This window comes from Chironomus tepperi, unplaced genomic scaffold (assembly GCF_022539635.2).
Source record: "Chironomus tepperi strain 1889 unplaced genomic scaffold, CSIRO-AGI_Ctep_v1 contig_298, whole genome shotgun sequence".
Classification (NCBI taxonomy): domain Eukaryota; kingdom Metazoa; phylum Arthropoda; class Insecta; order Diptera; family Chironomidae; genus Chironomus; species Chironomus tepperi.
The window spans coordinates 3,666,991-3,684,619 of NW_027226420.1; the positions used below are offsets into that span (position 1 = coordinate 3,666,991).

Consider the following 17,629-nt stretch of genomic DNA (forward strand, 5'->3'; position numbering starts at 1 on the left):
GGATTTCTATGGGTCCCTAGACCTTTTTCATGAGGAATTGTATCGGCTATTCAATGAATCTGATATTGTGAGACGCATTAAAGTAAATAGACATAGATTGACTGGACATGTTATCAGAAGACCTGTGGATGGCCACTCCATTGGTAAAGGTATTTAAATCCGACTTTTTAGATGGCAAAAGATCGAAACGCGGTAGGCCAAAGAATTCATGGAATGAAGCTGTCAATAGAGATAGTGTAACAATTGGAATTGTTAATTGCCAAGCGGTAGCCAGCGATTGAGCCCGCTTCAGGAGCCTACTGAAGGAGGCCATGGATCCCACTAGATCTGAACGTCCAGCGAAGTAGGTAAGCACGTATGTCTAGTTTAAAGTTAGTTTAAAGAATTTTGAATATCATAAATGGGTGGAAGGGGGGTGATTGCAATTGGCAGGCGGAAGCCGTCGATAGAAACAGCTTTATGCGTCATCTGAGGGAGGCCATTGGTTTCAGTTGATCTGTACGGCCATCGAATTAAGTAAGTAAAGGAGTGATGTGACCTTCAAACATCTCATCTCCACTTTTCTTCCCTTAATACGCTCCCGATCATATCTCAAATACTACTTACTATTTTTTTTTGGGATATCTCATATGAGCATCTAGAGACTTTATTCATTTTTCATTGTATTATTCAATCTATAAGACAATATGCCATTAAATTCCTACCTATGATTAATAGTCATTCCCGAATTATCTTAATACATCGCGGTTTATACTATTCTAAATGACTTGCAATAAGCATCTTCTTGAAATTTTTTGGATATAAAAATCCGTCGTAAAAAAAATTTCCCGTCATAATTGTGGAAAGAACTCTAATATAAAGTAACAAAAGATTTTCGGTTCTTTTTGACTAAATCACCTTTTTGGGACAATTTCATTTAAATTGACTGTGCGCTGCGATGACAAAGTTTCACAAAATAAATTATTAATAAATTATGTCAGCCTTGACAATGTCCAATGATGATGAATTTCTATCTGAAATTGCACAAGACGTCAGGAAATGAGGAGTCAGTGATGGAATAAGAAAATAAATTGAAAATTGTATGGACTTGTTGCTTATTGTCAATTTACGGACGATTATATTTTTTATGGAGATTTTGGACATACTTTTTGGAATGTAACTTGATTTATTTATCCTAAAATTGAAGATTTTTTTTGGGAATTTCTCAAAATTTATTGAGTCGCTTGAGTGCAGAGTCAATTAACACTTGTTGGATTTTCCTTAAAGTGAGATTTTGGATATGTTGTTTTAAAAAAAAGTCAAAGTCACTGAGAATTTTGGTATTTCCAGAACAATGAAAGTTTTTATTAAATGTGAGTATTCTTTACATTTTAGTTCCAGTCTGAAAGTGAAACTGAACAGATCAAAATGAAAATAGTCAAGATTGTGACTTTTTGGATACTTCTAACCACAGTTGAGTCTGCAAATATTCTCGCGATATGCTCATATCCCTCTTATAGTCATCCACACTTTCATCATAAAGTATTGGAGATATTAGCAGAAGAAGGACATAATTTGACAATTTTTACGTCATATCCGCATGATTATGGTGACAATCCAAATGTCACTCAACATAAATTTCCGGAATCTACAAGGATTCATGATGAATATACAGACATGCTGATGTATAAGCAGACGAAGATCAATTATGTCAAACAGACGCTGTTTTATGAATTGCCGGCGCATTTTAAGGCTGTAAGTAAGGAAATGGAACATCCAGAAATGCAAAATTTGATCAAAAACAGCTCCAATTATCACTTTGACTTAGTCATTGTCGAGTGCTTAATGTGTCCATACTTTCTATTGGCTGAGATCTACGACTGTCCTGTATCAATACTCAGTGGAACAGAGGCAGGAAGTATCATTCACTCAATGTTTGGGAATGATGCAAATCCATTGAAATACCCTGAAAGTATGATTCTGCCATACCAGCATGGGAAGTTGACGTACCTAGAAAAAATCAATTCCTACATTTTCAAATTTTACTACGAATTTGTCTTCAACTTCATCTACATCTTCCTATGTGCTACAATAAATTACAATCACTTCTTACACTTGGGTATGAAGGCATTTGAGCCACCTTCGGACCGCTTTTCATTACTCATGCTGAATACCAATCATGCTGTTGGACATGTCCGTCCAATGATGCCACACTCAATTCAAATTGGATTTACGCATGTTGAGAAGCCAAAAGCAATAAAAGATTTAGCATTAAAAGAGTTCCTGGATAGATCCACCAATGGAGTGATTGTGAAGGCACTTGGATCTAGAGCTAATGCCAACAAATTAGGAACTAAAGTGTTGAAAAAATTCATTAATAGCTTTAAGATGTCCAACATGAGTGTTTTATGGAAAATTGATGGAATCGACGATGAAGTGGAAGTGCCTGAAAATGTGAAAATAGTATCGTGGTTGCCACTAGCTGATGTCTTGGCACATCCAAATGTGAAACTGCTGATTTTTCATGGTGGAATATTCACACTTTATGAAGCTATTGACAGATTAGTTCCAATGATTATATTTCCATTGACTTACGATCAGCCTGTAAATGCAAGAATGGCGATAGATAAAGGAATCGGAATGGAAATGGATTTGAATAATTTTGATGAATTTGAGTTAAATTCAGCGATCCAGGAGATGACAAAACCAAAGTATAAAACAAATTTAATTAAATTAAAGGCATTGGCATATGACAAGCCAATTGACAATCGAGATCTTATAGTCTGGCATGTGAATAATGCGATAAGAAATAGAATTGTGTATGCTAAGGACTTTGGCAGTATGAGCTACTTTGGAACTCCGCTGAATCAGTATTTGACGTATTTAGTTGTGCTTATAGCCTTAATGTACTTCTTATTAAAGAAAAGAAGCTTGAAAGCAAGAAAGAAAATTGATTAAATTAAGTGAAATATATTTAAGGCCAGTGATGGACAACCTGTGTGCCGTGGCACAATATTGCTATGAACCGAATTGCCATGTGCTACTTCGGTCGAGGCTTATCACTAAAGTGTGTCCTTCAGGTGATACTTTCATGACATTCGTAATCAAATTGATGAGTTAAATTCCACTATTTAATTTAATTCATTATTTAACAGGCTTATTAACATTTATGTAAAATACTATACTATATTTGAATAAAATTAAGACTAGATGTGAATAAATTAATGTTAAGTAAATCAACTCGTTTTTAAAGGTATAACATTGTGTTGATTGAGCATAAAACCTTATAAAATTTATTATGGTGAAATTCAGGCAGTTAATCAACTTTAAAAACCTGATTTTTTAAAATATGCAAAAAATAGACAAATTAGGATATTAAGCATTCTTCAACAACATTCCAATTTATGGCGCATTTTTGAAGAACTTGTTTTAAAACTTAATAATGCATTTTATTGGTCCGATCGGATGACAATAAAAAATTCTTAGCTAGACATCATAGAGAACTCAGTTTCGTTTTATCCCGAGCGACATAAATGAAGGCCGAGGATGAGGTGAGATGCGGCTGGCAAATGAGATGAGACTTGAAGTAACCACGGAATTTTCAGGCAGAACTCAAAGTCGATCCGAATTTTGTATGAAGTTGAGTCGACTCCAAGTAGACTCAAGTCGACTTTTCCATGCAAATTCTGAGACAACTTCAAGCTTTGCTTTCGGGAATCCATTAAGCCTCTCGTCCATTTAGTTGTTAACCAGAGCTCGAAGTCGACTCAAATTTTATATGGGAAAGTCGAGTTGAGTCTACTTGGAGTCGACTCAACTTCATCTAAAATTCGAGTCTAATACGACCTCTTCTTGAAGGTTCTGAGGCAGATCCTCGAGTCTCATCTCATTTATCATCTGCATCTTATCTCACCATCTGCCTTCTTTTGTGCCACTCGGGTTAGAGCAAATCTGAGAAAATCTTACTTAAGTCGACTTGACTCTTTGTGATATTCGAGTCAAATTTTAACTCTGTACCTAATAAAAGAGGCTTAATGAAGCCCTATAATCTCCATGACAGAACCTTCTTCATCTCGTGTCGCTTGGGTAATACATCAGTTTCAATGATTTATTACCCTGATGTGCATTTTAATATCCCTATTAAAAGTCTATAAACAATGACTAGATACATATGATAAATAATAACTTTTGGTATTTGTAACCAAAACTAAAAATATATACAATATTTTTTGTAAAGTCAAGGACACAAACTTGAATTTTTTCAAAAGAATTAGAATTTTTGAATTTTTTCTTAGAAAAAAATGAAACTGTTTAAAAACTTGAATGCATGCATTGTGTGATTTAATAACGTTGATGATCTTTACGAAAAGGAAATCAGTCGATGCTCTTGCATCTAGAGTATAGGAGTAGCTAGATGTTTTGTGAGCGATTCTTCACTTATATTTTGGGATTTTTTCACGAAAAACTCTAGAAAATTGCAGATTTTTTCCCAAAAGAGGGAGGGAAGGGGGATTTGGGGTCAAAATACTGTATACTCTCCTGATCTAGACGGTCTCGTATCTCGACTGAGGGCACAAACGTAAAAGTGACCTAGATTCTACTATATCGTGTTTGTGGATTGCAAAAATATTTGTTTCCAATTAGGAATTGCATTTACGAATGACATTAATACAGAAGAATAAATCAAGCCAATCTACGGGTCTTTCTTAGATACTGTAAGAATATATACATTCGCATTAAGCTTAACTCAATATGCATATATATGTGCATATATTGATTCAGATGACACTTGTTAAAAATAAAATAATTTTCAAAGATATGAAGAAGAGTTAGATATTTGGGGTTTTTCCTCAAAAACTTGGTTGAGGATGAGAATCACATATTTTTTTCTGGCACGTTTAGACAAAAAGTTCCCGTGAATTTTGTAGGAATTCTCCAGAATTTTCACAAATTGACCCTAACAGGCAAAGATTGTACTTTCATAGTACAGAAAGTCGGAAATTTTTGGTTGTAAGTCTTACCAACACTAGCCTGATTGTAAGGTTGCTACCCTTTAGACAAGATGGCTTGGATAGGTCTTTAATGTACTTATCCCGGCACAAAGCTTGGTCGCCGTGCGACTGTATTTGGCGATATCAGCGACTTCACATTTAATCAGCTTAGGAGAAAGATTTCGGCATCTCTAATTTCCATGAACTTTGAAATAATTAACTCAAACCGTGAATCAAATATTTGACCTCGAATTTATTATTATCAACCCAATTCTAATCTACCCAATAAATCACATGAAAAGATATCGGAATCAATTTTCTATGTAAAAACCCAGAGCGAGGGGTCCTTATATATCCTAAATATGCATCCAATTCCCAGATTAAAGTCTTAAGAAAAGCATAAATATATAAGAAGAGAAAAAAAAAACTTTTTTGGCACGTTTACGTATTCTTATTCTTATTTTTCTTTTTTGTTGATCTTTAAAAAATGAATGCAATTCCAAAGATGACTTCTTGAAAAATCTTTTCATTCTTGGGATGTGGACAGATTGGAGCATGCTCATTTGTATGAAAAAATGCTCATGCTTTGAGTATGAACATGCTTAATGATGTGAGTGGACACTTTTTGTATGTTAGGAGGGGGGAAGGGGAGGGGTGATGGGTGGTCAGCCTAATGTCCCACCTATTCCCCTTTTGGATGAATCTGTTCAATATTCAGGATAAAATTCCAGCCGTCCCTTAAATATTTCTGTTATATTCAAGAATTCATCATTCCAGACCTCACACCCCATATTTCCCATCTCCTCCACCCTCCTTTCCTTCCATGACCACCAGAATGAATCAAAGTCAAAAATCACAAATTAAGCTCTGAATTAAAAATTTTGCAATTTTTTGAATTATTAATTTTTTTGATTATTTTGGCCATGTGACACACATCATATGCTTACATAACCATCAAAAGAAATTTGGAAATTTACATCATCAATGTCCAATGATATAATGAATTTCATCAATGATTTAAGGAATTGACCAGTTTTTTAATAACTTTAAATTCGTCTGCGTAACTTTTACGGTTTAGTCTCTGTCCGAATTTCAAACTGAGTAGATCACAATGGAAATAGTCAAGCTTGTGATTTTCGTGATATTCTTGGCTGAAGTTGAGTCGGCAAATATACTCGCGATATTGTCATATCCATTTTATAGTCATCAGCACTTTCAGCATAAAGTATTGGAAATTTTAGCAGAAGAAGGACATAATTTGACAATTTTTACGTCACATCCGCATGATTATGGTGAAAATCCAAATGTCACACAGCATTTATTTGCTGAAACCAACAAAATTCATAGACAATATTCAGACATGCTGCTGTATAAGAAGACCAAAATGAATTATGTCAAATTGTCGTTATTTCATGAATTATGGGCTCATTTTTATGGAATTAATAAGGAACTGGAACATCCAGAAATGCAAAATTTGATCAAAAACAGCTCCAATTATCACTTTGACTTGATAATTTTGGAATGCTTCATATGTCCATATGTTCTATTTTCTGAAATCTACGATTGTCCATTTTCAATACTTAGTGCAACGGAAATAAGTAGTTCCGGCCATTCATTGGCTGGAAATGATATAAATCCAATGAAATATCCCGAAAGTTTGATTCTACCTTACCAATTTGGGAAGCTGACAATCCTCGAAAAAATAGATGCTATAATATTCAAAGCTTATCAGGAATTGATCTTCAATTTCTTCTACACCTTCCTATGTGCTACAATTAATTTCAACCACTTCCTGCACTTGGGTCTTAAAGCATTTCAACCACCATCGGATCGCTTTTCATTACTCATGCTGAATACCAATCATGCAGTTGGATATGTCCGTCCAATGATGCCACACTCAATTCAAATTGGATTTACGCATGTTGAGAAGCCAAAGGCAATAAAAGATTTGGAATTAAAGGAGTTCCTGGATAGATCAACTAATGGAGTGATTGTGAAGGTTCTCGGATCTAGACTCAATGGAAAGGAACTAGGTCCAGAAATTGTGAATAAATTCGCGAATGCATTTAACATGACAAACATGAGTGTTCTGTGGAAGCTTGATGAATTTGAGAGTGAGCTGGAGATGCCAAATAATGTGAAAATTGTGTCGTGGCTGCCACTAGCTGATGTCTTGGCACATCCAAATGTGAAGCTGCTGATTTTCCATGGTGGAATATTCACACTTTATGAAGCTATTGACAGAGGAGTTCCAATGATTGCATTTCCAATAGCTTTTGACCAGCCTTTAAATGCACGGATTTTAGTCGATAAAGGAATAGGAATGGAAATGGATTTGAACAATTTTGATGAATTTGAATTATCTGCAGCAATACAGGAGATGACAAAGCCAAAGTATGCAGCAAATTTGAGCAAATTGAAGGCATTGGCATATGATCAGCCAATCAACAATCGAGATCTCATAGTCTGGCATGTGAATAATGCTATTAAGAATAGAATCGCATATGCTAAGGACTTTGGCAATATGAACTACTTTGGAACTCCACTGAATCAAATTTTAATATACTTAGTTGTGTTTATAGTCTTAATGTTCTACTTATTAAGGAAGAGAAACTTAAAAGCTAAAAAGAAAATTGATTAATTTTAAGTGAAATATATTTAAGGCCAGTGTTGGACAACCTGTGTGTCGCGGTACATTAGTGTGCTGTAAATGCTATGAATCGTATGCCATGTGCGGATTTTGACGAGGCTTACCAGCAAAGTGTGCCGTGAAATATAAAAGATTGTCCACCACTGTTTTTGGTGATCAGCTGTGATTTTTATGTCATTTACTAACAGATGGATATTTAAAATGTGACATTTGAATAAAACTAAAACTAGATTTGAAGTAAATTTATGTTAAATTAATCTATAATCCAATATTTGACTATTTTGAGTGAATAAGAGCAGCATAATCTAATAAACTGTCTACGTGACGGCCAACTGTCATTTAGTGCTGTTAAAATGGAACCGGCTTTTGGTAAAATTCTAATGCCTTTGTCATAAAAATGCAACTAAGACTTTTATGGTTGAAATGGAGACAACTTTAGGAGTCATTTATAAGCAATGTTCTTGTTAATGCTATATTGCATTATATAGAATAAAATGAGATGATTCTAAATGTACCTGTTTTTTATAGTGCCTGCAAACACCCCCATGAATTTTGTTTTGCAAAAAATTCTTGTTTAAATTCATTTCAAAAATCCATAAATTTATATGATTTTTTGTCATAATAAAATATATTGAAAATTTTCGTGTTATTGAGTGACTTGAGCGCATTTTTGGCTAGTGGTCAATTTTTAAAAGCAACTAACTAGTCGATCCGTACAATACACCTAAAATGCATGTTAATATAGAACCAAGTTACTATTTGGAAGCATTTGGAGCAATTGTAAGCTAAACACCTGTGTGTTAAGCCTCAACTGAAATTAGAGACTTATGAATGTCTACCCAGGTTGGTCTCCAAGAATATTATGGCGATCGTTGCTTATGCTACAAGCACCAGGTTAAAAGCTCAGTCACTGATTTAGAAGGAGCTAATGCTTCAAATACCAGCTTACTAAGATGTCTGGAAACTGATAATCTCACGCCTAACTCAATAAGTCAGTTAACCAGCCACTAATGCCATAAACCAGCATAAAAATCACCTAGTCAGACAACTTGCCTACCACTCAGCCAAATAGCCAGCTAGCCAGCCTATCAACCAGCCAGTCAATCTATCAGATGAGAATCTAGTCAGCCAACCTGTCAGTCATCGATCCATCCAGCCAGCTAGTCAGCCAACCTGCTAGCCACCCAGCCAATCAAAGTAAAATTATATAAGCAAATTCTTCTAAAATGCGTTGAAAACAAAGACACACCTATTTTCTTAGAAGAATTAAACTGTTTAATGGCTGAATGACTGATGGAAAAGAATTTGATATACCAAAAGAACTGAAATGTCAGATTAAATATAATTTAACAAATTGATTGTCAGTGAGAATCAGAGTTATAATAAGAAGAAAAAGGAGAGGGGATGTATCTATGATATTATTGAATATTCAATTGAAACTGCTTATTGTCCATTCTAAATCCCCCCACTTCCAGCTACACTCCTGATCAATATATACTTAAATTAGTCAATTAGTCATATTCTAGAATTGAGCAGTATTCTAGAATTGAGCAGTAGATATTAATAGAATTTTTACAGTCTACTTTATAGCCTCGTTTATGATGTGTCGCTTGATGTTTTATACAATAAAGTATTTCCGAAAGGAACACGACGAAGAAAAAAAACAAAAATTCAGTCTTATGAAAAGATGACATGGACAACTAATAAACTCATGGATTTAGACTATTAATAGAGGTTGGACTGCATTTTGTATTGAAATTCTGCAGCAAAAATATTCAAATGCCATTTAAGAATGGCCAACGAGCAAAATTGATATGTTTGGGCAGTGAAGCACGTGAATAAGACGGGGAGGAGGTTCGTGACGAGGACGAGTTTACGATTGCTATTCAGATCAGAGTTGCAAAGTAGGTACTTGTGACTGGCAAAAACCGTACAATATCTTGTTAATTCAGTCTGTTTTGCAACTCTGATTCAGATCATTGTGATCCAGAGCTGAGAACTAGGCAACCGTAGGGCGATTCGCGGCTAATAATAGTTTAACGAGTGAAGATGCACAAGCCTGTCAGCTGCATCTCCACTACATATGATTCGAGTAGCATGCCTAGTGTCGAACCCATGGAGCAGTGTCGTTATTCCAATAATACGGTATCGGACTACTAATCTATTCCGCCACCAAGCCACCTTCGTCTCATTTCAACCATCTTCGACTCACTTCAACCCACTTTAACTCACTACATTCAACAGCTCCTGAAAAAACTGCAAACGCAATAAAAATTAATTTTAAATTTCCACTTGGACGATCAAGACAGAAGTCATTACAAAGTAACTTCCCTTTTTTGTGCTGAGCAGAGCACAGAACTTTGTCGATAGAAACAAATTATCATTAAGAAATGCAAAGATCTAGAAAAAACTTTAGACATTATGGGAACGTTCGGAAGGTACGGGACGGTAAGATGGCTGTATTGAGAACCCAATGCAGCTCTTCCGCTTCCATCTTACCCTAATTCCCTCAACTGTTACAGTTTGAACTAAAATCATATCAAAGATCATAGCAGAAATGCCGACTGTCCCTAAGATTTACGTAATTCCCGACCATCCCCCTCAACTTCCACAAAAAAAGTCCGAAATAAGAAAGTCTCGAAGGAAATGAAAGCAGTAATGAGAAAAAAAAAAGTTTTTCAAACTAAAGCAAAATTATTTTCTTTTTTATCTGTTTAAGTAACTGACCGACCTTGACATTAACATCTTCTGAAAATGTATCTTTAATGGAGCATCCTCTGTCATGGGAGTATGTTCTCTAAATTAATGTAGAGTTACAAAAGTTTATAAATAATTATCCGAGAATAGTTTTACGTCTGTTACGTACAGTCACTCGAGTCTGGATTGTTACAACTGTCTGAATATTCTAGCATCATTAAAGAGTAAGAAGCAATTCCTTTTGCTGTTTGTAGTAAGCAGAGTAAATTATTTTTCTCAGGAGCTTTAATAAATGTGCTGAACAACATCGTTCATCACATTAAAACTTAATTTTTGTTCTGGAGTTTAAAGCTTGTTTCAGCTACAAAGAGTGAGTACTTTGATTTATTAAGTTCCAGTTGAAATCGTTTGGATTAATTGGACAGAGTTACATTTAATTAATTTTCAGTTTCCATTAGTTCAGTTCGAGATTCGTACAATTGCAGTCAGGGGCGTACCCTGTAGGAGAGAGCTGAGGGTGGAGGCGATCACCCTTTAGCTATTCCGGTCATAAAGGTTGAGTGCTGCGCTAGGGCATTTTGTGGCTAATGATTGTTTAACGAGTGATGGTGCGCTAGCCCATTGTACTCAGTACAGATTGTTGACAGCCAAAACCCTCATATCTCATTTCCCGAGCGACATAAATAAAGAAGACTCCATCATGAAGCTTTTAAGGCTAAGCGAAGCCTCATGGACGCCAAACAGAGGCATTTAGTATTAATTAAATAGGTTAAGCCTTAAAACCTCTGTAGCCTTACACCTTTTTCATTTGTGTCATTCTGGCTCTGCACTATAGCTACGCTCATGGTCTCAACTATGGCCATCCTATGGAACGTTAACATGAAATTATTGAGCAATTAATGACTATGATAATCACATACATATCCAATGTTTACCTATATTTCCATTAATTCATAATTTACAGTTTGATTTAAAGATAAAAATTGCATTACGTGTTGCTATTTTATTGGATGTGACTATTGTATAAAAGCAGGAAGTTTAGCTGGAATCACCACACTAGTAATTTTGAACAGAACAGCAGTAAACCCAAAAGTGGAATCTAAAATGATGAAATTAGTGTTGAGGTTGATTCCATTAATATTGCTATACCTCCAACTTAGTGGAAGTTCCATCATAAAGTTACATCCAATGGTAGACAATATCCAGCACATATAATGCACAAAAGTCGTCAATTTTCTCAAAAATTTACTTGAAAATGACAGTTTTATCCACGATAGAATTGTGAATGTAGCAATAGCTGACTATTCTTACATGATGGACACTAATTGTATCATTGGTAAGCTTCGAGGTGCTGATGATAGTGAAGTCATTAAAGTATTGACCGGAAGAGGCTACATGCCAAATAGAGCAAGCATCATTGATTATCTTGTATTTATTGAAGAGTTTTCTAAGACTGTAAGTATGGCATTAATGTGTAATGGACATAATTTGGCATCTATGTGGCTATACGTGCTACAATTCATGATTGATTAGGGTTTGCTTGTCTTTAGGGAACCATCCCGAATAGCACAAAGGTCCGTTCAATTACTACGTTACTTTTAGGGATGAATGTGCATGAACGGTCCCCATGCCTTTATATCGATCTAAAATCCGGTTCCCGGCTGACATGACTTTGACATAATGCCTGATGTAAGCCGAATCCTGCTCCAAGTCAGAGCCATTTCAGCCTGGAGCCGAATGTTTGATCTATTAACCTATTTATGATCCTCTGAATGATTCCATGATTTTCACAGGACAGCATAAAGATTGGCCATTCGATTCCATCAATGTACAAGCCAAAAACCAAGTTCATCCTCATAACGTACTTTGATGACTATCTGTATGAAAGATGTTAAGTTCTCATCATTTTCCTCAAGTTATGAATTTTCTATCGACTCCAACATATCTCAATGGCATCATGATTGATCTGGTTGTAGATTCCATCCGTTCATATCAATTGCGAGGACATTCAGCTGGTTTAAAATTGAAGCTGGATTTTCAAGCCATCGTCTTTATTGGATGAGATTATGCTGGTTTATTTTGACATGCCGCCGTACTCGTATTTGAATAAATCAGGCAAAATTACAGGTGTTGATGGAAATGTCATCGATGAGTTTTGTAAGCAGCACAACATAAGCTATAGAATTATCAATGACATTGGCAGATCAACAAGAAGATTCACAGCATTTGACATTAGCTTATTTCGAAGGATTTCCTATTCGTACTCGACAAAATTTGACTCAATCTTTCTTAATGATTTTGGAACTAATCAGTGCTTTTTGGTTCCTAAGAATATTCCAGTCAGAATAGTCGATTTGATTGATTTGAAGTTGTCGATCTTGTTCCTTATTTCCATCATTATTGTGGCAATTTTATGGAAAGTTTGTCAAATTTTTAAGGATCAAGACATGACATTCCTGATTTTGATTCTATCAATGCTCAAATTCATCTTTGGATACTCCCTATCTGGTCGATTAAGCTGCCAAAAATGGTCAATAAATGAGCGACTTCTTTTAGTTCCATTTGTTCTCATGTGCATTGTGCTGATGGACTTCTTTACATCCTTTTTGACTTCCTTACTGATTGTTGACTTCCCTATGTGATCAGTGACATCAATTGAGGAGCTTAATGAGTCAGACACGATGATTTTTGAGTTTTATTCCAAGTCCAACACTTTTGCTGCTTCAAAAATTAAAAAAATTGTGCCAATTGAGGTTTCATCGACATTGTCAAAGCTACCTGACTATTTTGATAAGAATCTAGCTTATGCTGTTCGCTGCAAGTTTGCTGAAGAGTTTGTGAATTCAGCAACAAATTATGACAACAGAGTTCCAATTTTTGGTGTAATTGAAGGATATTTGGATGGTATGAGATGTTCATCATACCTTATTAAGACTAATTTTCCACTTAAGTCTGAATTCATCAACATGATTGCATCTCTGCAAGAATCTGGAATTATGGATTATTGGACGGAACATACTGTCAAAAAATCATTTCCAAAATACATTGAAAATTCATCACTTAATGCCATTACTTTGAATTCCTTGAAATTGCCGTTTTTAATGTTGATATTTGGACTTGCTACGTGCGTTGCTGTATTTTTGGGAGAATTAATTTATCATAAGTATAAGAGTTGGAAGTTAAGTCGTGTTACTGATTTACGGAAAGACCGAAAATGGCGCGAGAAGTGGAGACAAATTTTTGAATTTTTAAACATAAAAAGACACAAGAAGATTGGGAAATACGTTTTGAAAAGAGAAAGGAGTGTATATGAGATTCGTATGGATATCAATGAATTAGAGTAGATTCAGCATTGCCGTCAATGAGCAGTGATATCAATGATTGATAAATTCTAATCCGCACAAAACTTTTATGTTGCAGCGTACATGGACGAAGCCAGAAATGAGCCCAGAGCTGGGAATTTATATTGATCACAAGAGGGAGAAGGAGGTAAGTTGACATCCTCATCCAGTGATGAACAACCTTTTTTTTTCGCGTCTCTCCTTGGTTGTAATTCTCAACCACAATTGCACAAGGCATGCGATTCATGAAATATTCATAAATTTTTGGAAGGCAATTTGCCCTAATCCCAGGTAATATAATTACTTATCTTTATAGTCACAACTAACAACTAACTAGACCTATAATTTTATTGATTTTGAATTGAAGATAAAAAATGCATCAAATAAGTAAATAATCAATAATGCAAGAGTTTAAACGATTTTTGTGAATTTTGCATGGAGGTCATTCACTTATTCCGTTGGTTTTTAAGGGTGTGAGAGAATCGATGATTTTGAAGCTGCTTAAATAAACTAAAATATTTTGATTAGGGGGAAGTGGGGTCTAGAATTTCAATTTTTCAAGTAACATAATAAGCAAAGGATCCCATTCATATTGATGTAAGTTTGTTGTATAAAAGTATGCAGCTATGTCAATAACACTTCAGTATGAAATTTTAAAAGCTCAACAAAGGTCAAGTAAACTAACAAAATGAAGCAATTGGTCTTAAGATTAGGACTATTAGCCATCCTATGTCTTCAAATTAATGGAAATATTACTAACTTAGAGCCAACAATAGAGTTAGACAATCATAATATGTGTATAAAAATAGCAATTTTCCTTCAAAATGTATTTGCAAGCAACAATGTCGCTCGTGATGGTCATTTGAATGTGGCAATAGCTGATTATTCACTTATTATTGACACGAAATGTATCATACATGAGCTTCAAGATGCTGATGATAGGATTTCCTTTTATGGCACTACAGACAGAGGACATAATCATATGGGGATGATAGCTGATTATTTCATCTTTTTCGAAGAGTTTTCTGAGAATGTGAGGTTCTAATGCAGGTTTGCTAATTAGTCATAAATTGTCATTTTAAAGACTTAATGCCTGAATTGCACAAATCGGTTGATCGATCCATTTTCCGGTCCAGCCTGGCGTGAGTTTGACTTGTTTCTGGATTGGATTTGAGTTCGGCATCATGCTAGAGCTACGCCGACCTGAAGCTGCACATTGGATCGATTATCCGACTTGTGCTAATCAGAGTAATGCACTAAGTTTCAAAAAAGTTGATTTACTCCTTAATTTGACATTAACGACTATGCAAAAAAATGCCTGAATAAACCTTAATTTTCAAATTTTTCAGAGTCAAACACCACGAGTTACTTATCAACTGATTTTAAAAGCTACAACAAAATTCATCTTCGTGACACACTTTAATGATGAAGAGATCAATAGCAAGAATCAATTTAATCAGCACAAGCAGCAAATTCTGAGGTTCACAGAGAATCGTCTGTATTCGAATGGAATCATTTTAGAGATTGTTATGGGTTCCTTGATAAGCATCAAGTTTACAAGAACAATGACGAATCTACTGCTTGATCACATGACTTACCAAACTTTCGATCTAGCCAGCATTCCGGAGAGGCTATCCATTATTCACTTCGACACTTTGCCATTCTCACATCGCGATGAAAATAATAAAATTATTGGAGTTGAAGGAAATGTCATCGACGAGTTTTGTAGGCACTTTAATGTTTCATATGACATCATTAATGACGGTAAAGGCATAAACTCGATGCCAAGGGAGTTTGATATCAGTTTGTACCGTCGATTAGTCCAAGGACCTATACATAAATACGACCCAACAACAATTCATGATATTGGGTCTAATCAGTGCTTTATGGTCCCTAAAAATATTCCCATGTTTTCGTCCAGATTCTCAGTTCCGTTTGATAAATTTGTGAATATTTCGTTCCTATGCTGTATGCTGTTGGCTGGAATTTTATGGAAGATAATTTGCATCTATCGGAACTTGAAAATTGATTCCTTTGATCTCTTTACGACAATGCTGAAATGCATCATTGGATATGATCTGCCTAGACATTTAAGTTGCGTAAAATGGTCAATTAAGGAACGACTATTTTTGTTGCCGATGCTCTTCATGTGCTTTACGATGATGGACTTGTTTAAAACATTCATGATATCGACATTGATTGGTGAACTGCCGATGCGATCCGTTGAGTCCATACAGGAACTAAATGACTCTAACTTGATGATTTATGAATATTATGATCAAAATATTTTCGATCCGACTAAAAAGCTCAAAAATTTTGTCATTAACCGTATGGACTCGTCAGCAATTAACAGCATTCCGAGACATTTCGATAAGAATCTTGTCTATGTTGTGAACTGCAAGTTTTGTGAAGCTTTTGTCAAGTCATCGAGAAATTTCGATAATAATCAGCAAGTTTTTGAGATTCTTCGTGGATTCTTCTATTCTGTTCCTTACTCAACATACCTTGTCCATGCCAACTTTCCTTTAAAATCTGAGTTCATCAAAATGGTGTCAATCCTTCAAGAATCAGGCATTATGGACTTTTGGTCTCAAAATTTCATCAAAACACAGTTCCTTAATTATTCAGAAATTAAAGGCACCATCGTCACTTTGAGCGCATTGCAGCTGCCTTTTTTGATTTTTATGATTGGAACTGGATTGAGCATAGTTTCAATTATATTTGAGTTGATTTATTTTAGGTATACAAACTGGAAGAGAAGAAGTTTGAATCATTTTAAGGATATTCAACAGTGGAAGATGTATTCATTGGTTCGGAGATATTAAGGAAGTTTAAAAGTTTGCTACTTTCTAAGGTTCTAGAGAATAAAGGACACATAGCTACAGCATAGCCCGAATTGGAATTGAACCTAAATCCTTACTACTTTTAAGGATCTAGAGAGCAAGTTACTCTTTTCACGGCATAGCCCAGAGTGGGTCTCGAACCCACTTCGTATGATTTCAGGTCGCAAGCTCTTACCACTGAGCTACTGGAAGTTGGACTGAGCCTGCCACAAAGTAGACTTAAACCATATTTTCTCTATCCAGTGGTCATTTGGCGAAAACAACCAAATTTGTCAAGTGACTGTCTCTTGGTTCTAAGTATACTGTCGCCGTGGCGTCCGATCGGGTACACAACTCCTATTGTTGTGTTGAACCACAGCACAAACCCAACAAAACACACAACAAGCTCCCAATAGCTGTTATCTATTCAAAAATTAAGCAGCTAGTCAATACATACCTTAAACCAGCATAAACTTTCCCTTTAAAGACACCAAAATATACAGCCAAGAAAGATAACAAAATTTAGTAACACGCCACATTACACCATACACATACATGTGTTGTAAGAAAGTACATTAGCCTAAATTCAATAAGCTCTCATGTGCCTCGTAATAAGATGAAGAGATATGCTGAACAAAAAAATTTTCAAAATACTTCCGAACATGAAATTTTTTTTTCCTATCCTTATCTTTCCTCTAGTTTCTTTTCATCCAGAATAAATGTAGTTACCAACGCATCTATGATAACATCTACTTGCTTGGTGAATCATGTGAATTTCCTCCATATATCCATAGCTGCTTTAAGGAAAATTTCATAAATTTTTATTCTGTTAACATTTTGTTGTTGCGTGTTTGATGTGAAAATTTTGAAGAAAAATAAAATTCGTGATATTGAGAACGAAAAAGCAGAAATGAGCCTTCCAGGAAAAAGTAATGAGCCTTTGCAGCTTCTTGGATTATTGATTTTAGAATGAGAGTAAATAAAAGTAATAATTAGAGCTTAGAAACAGAGAATTGTTTAAGGGGAGAAAGACAGTTGATGAGGGGATGTTCGGAAGTTAGCGATGAAAACAGCAGAGTTGCGATGACAGGAAACTGTCACCTGGTACAGAGCATGCAATCATATTACAGAAGAACCAACATAGCAATT

At 35.2% G+C, this 17,629-nt stretch overlaps 2 protein-coding genes across 2 annotated transcripts; both read left to right on the plus strand.

Annotated features, from left to right (window-relative positions):
- The first annotated feature begins 842 nt into the window (after window positions 1-842).
- Window positions 843-3,215, plus strand: LOC139092183 (UDP-glucosyltransferase 2-like). The gene is made up of 2 exons (XM_070642509.1): window positions 843-860; window positions 1,375-3,215. Exon 2 carries the CDS (start codon window positions 1,408-1,410, stop codon window positions 2,935-2,937), a length of 1,530 nt encoding a protein of 509 aa, XP_070498610.1. The 5' UTR covers window positions 843-860; window positions 1,375-1,407; the 3' UTR covers window positions 2,938-3,215.
- A 2,815-nt stretch (window positions 3,216-6,030) lies between these two features.
- On the plus strand, window positions 6,031-7,862 carry LOC139092184 (UDP-glycosyltransferase UGT5-like). The gene has a single exon (XM_070642510.1). It carries the CDS (start codon window positions 6,082-6,084, stop codon window positions 7,609-7,611), a length of 1,530 nt encoding a protein of 509 aa, XP_070498611.1. The 5' UTR covers window positions 6,031-6,081; the 3' UTR covers window positions 7,612-7,862.
- The last annotated feature ends 9,767 nt before the right edge of the window (window positions 7,863-17,629 follow it).

Excerpts from the sequence above, each read along its gene's own strand:
- LOC139092183 (XM_070642509.1), top strand. The coding sequence starts at position 1,408 with ATGAAAATAGTCAAGATTGTGACTTTTTGGATACTTCTAACCACAGTT.
- LOC139092184 (XM_070642510.1), top strand. The coding sequence starts at position 6,082 with ATGGAAATAGTCAAGCTTGTGATTTTCGTGATATTCTTGGCTGAAGTT.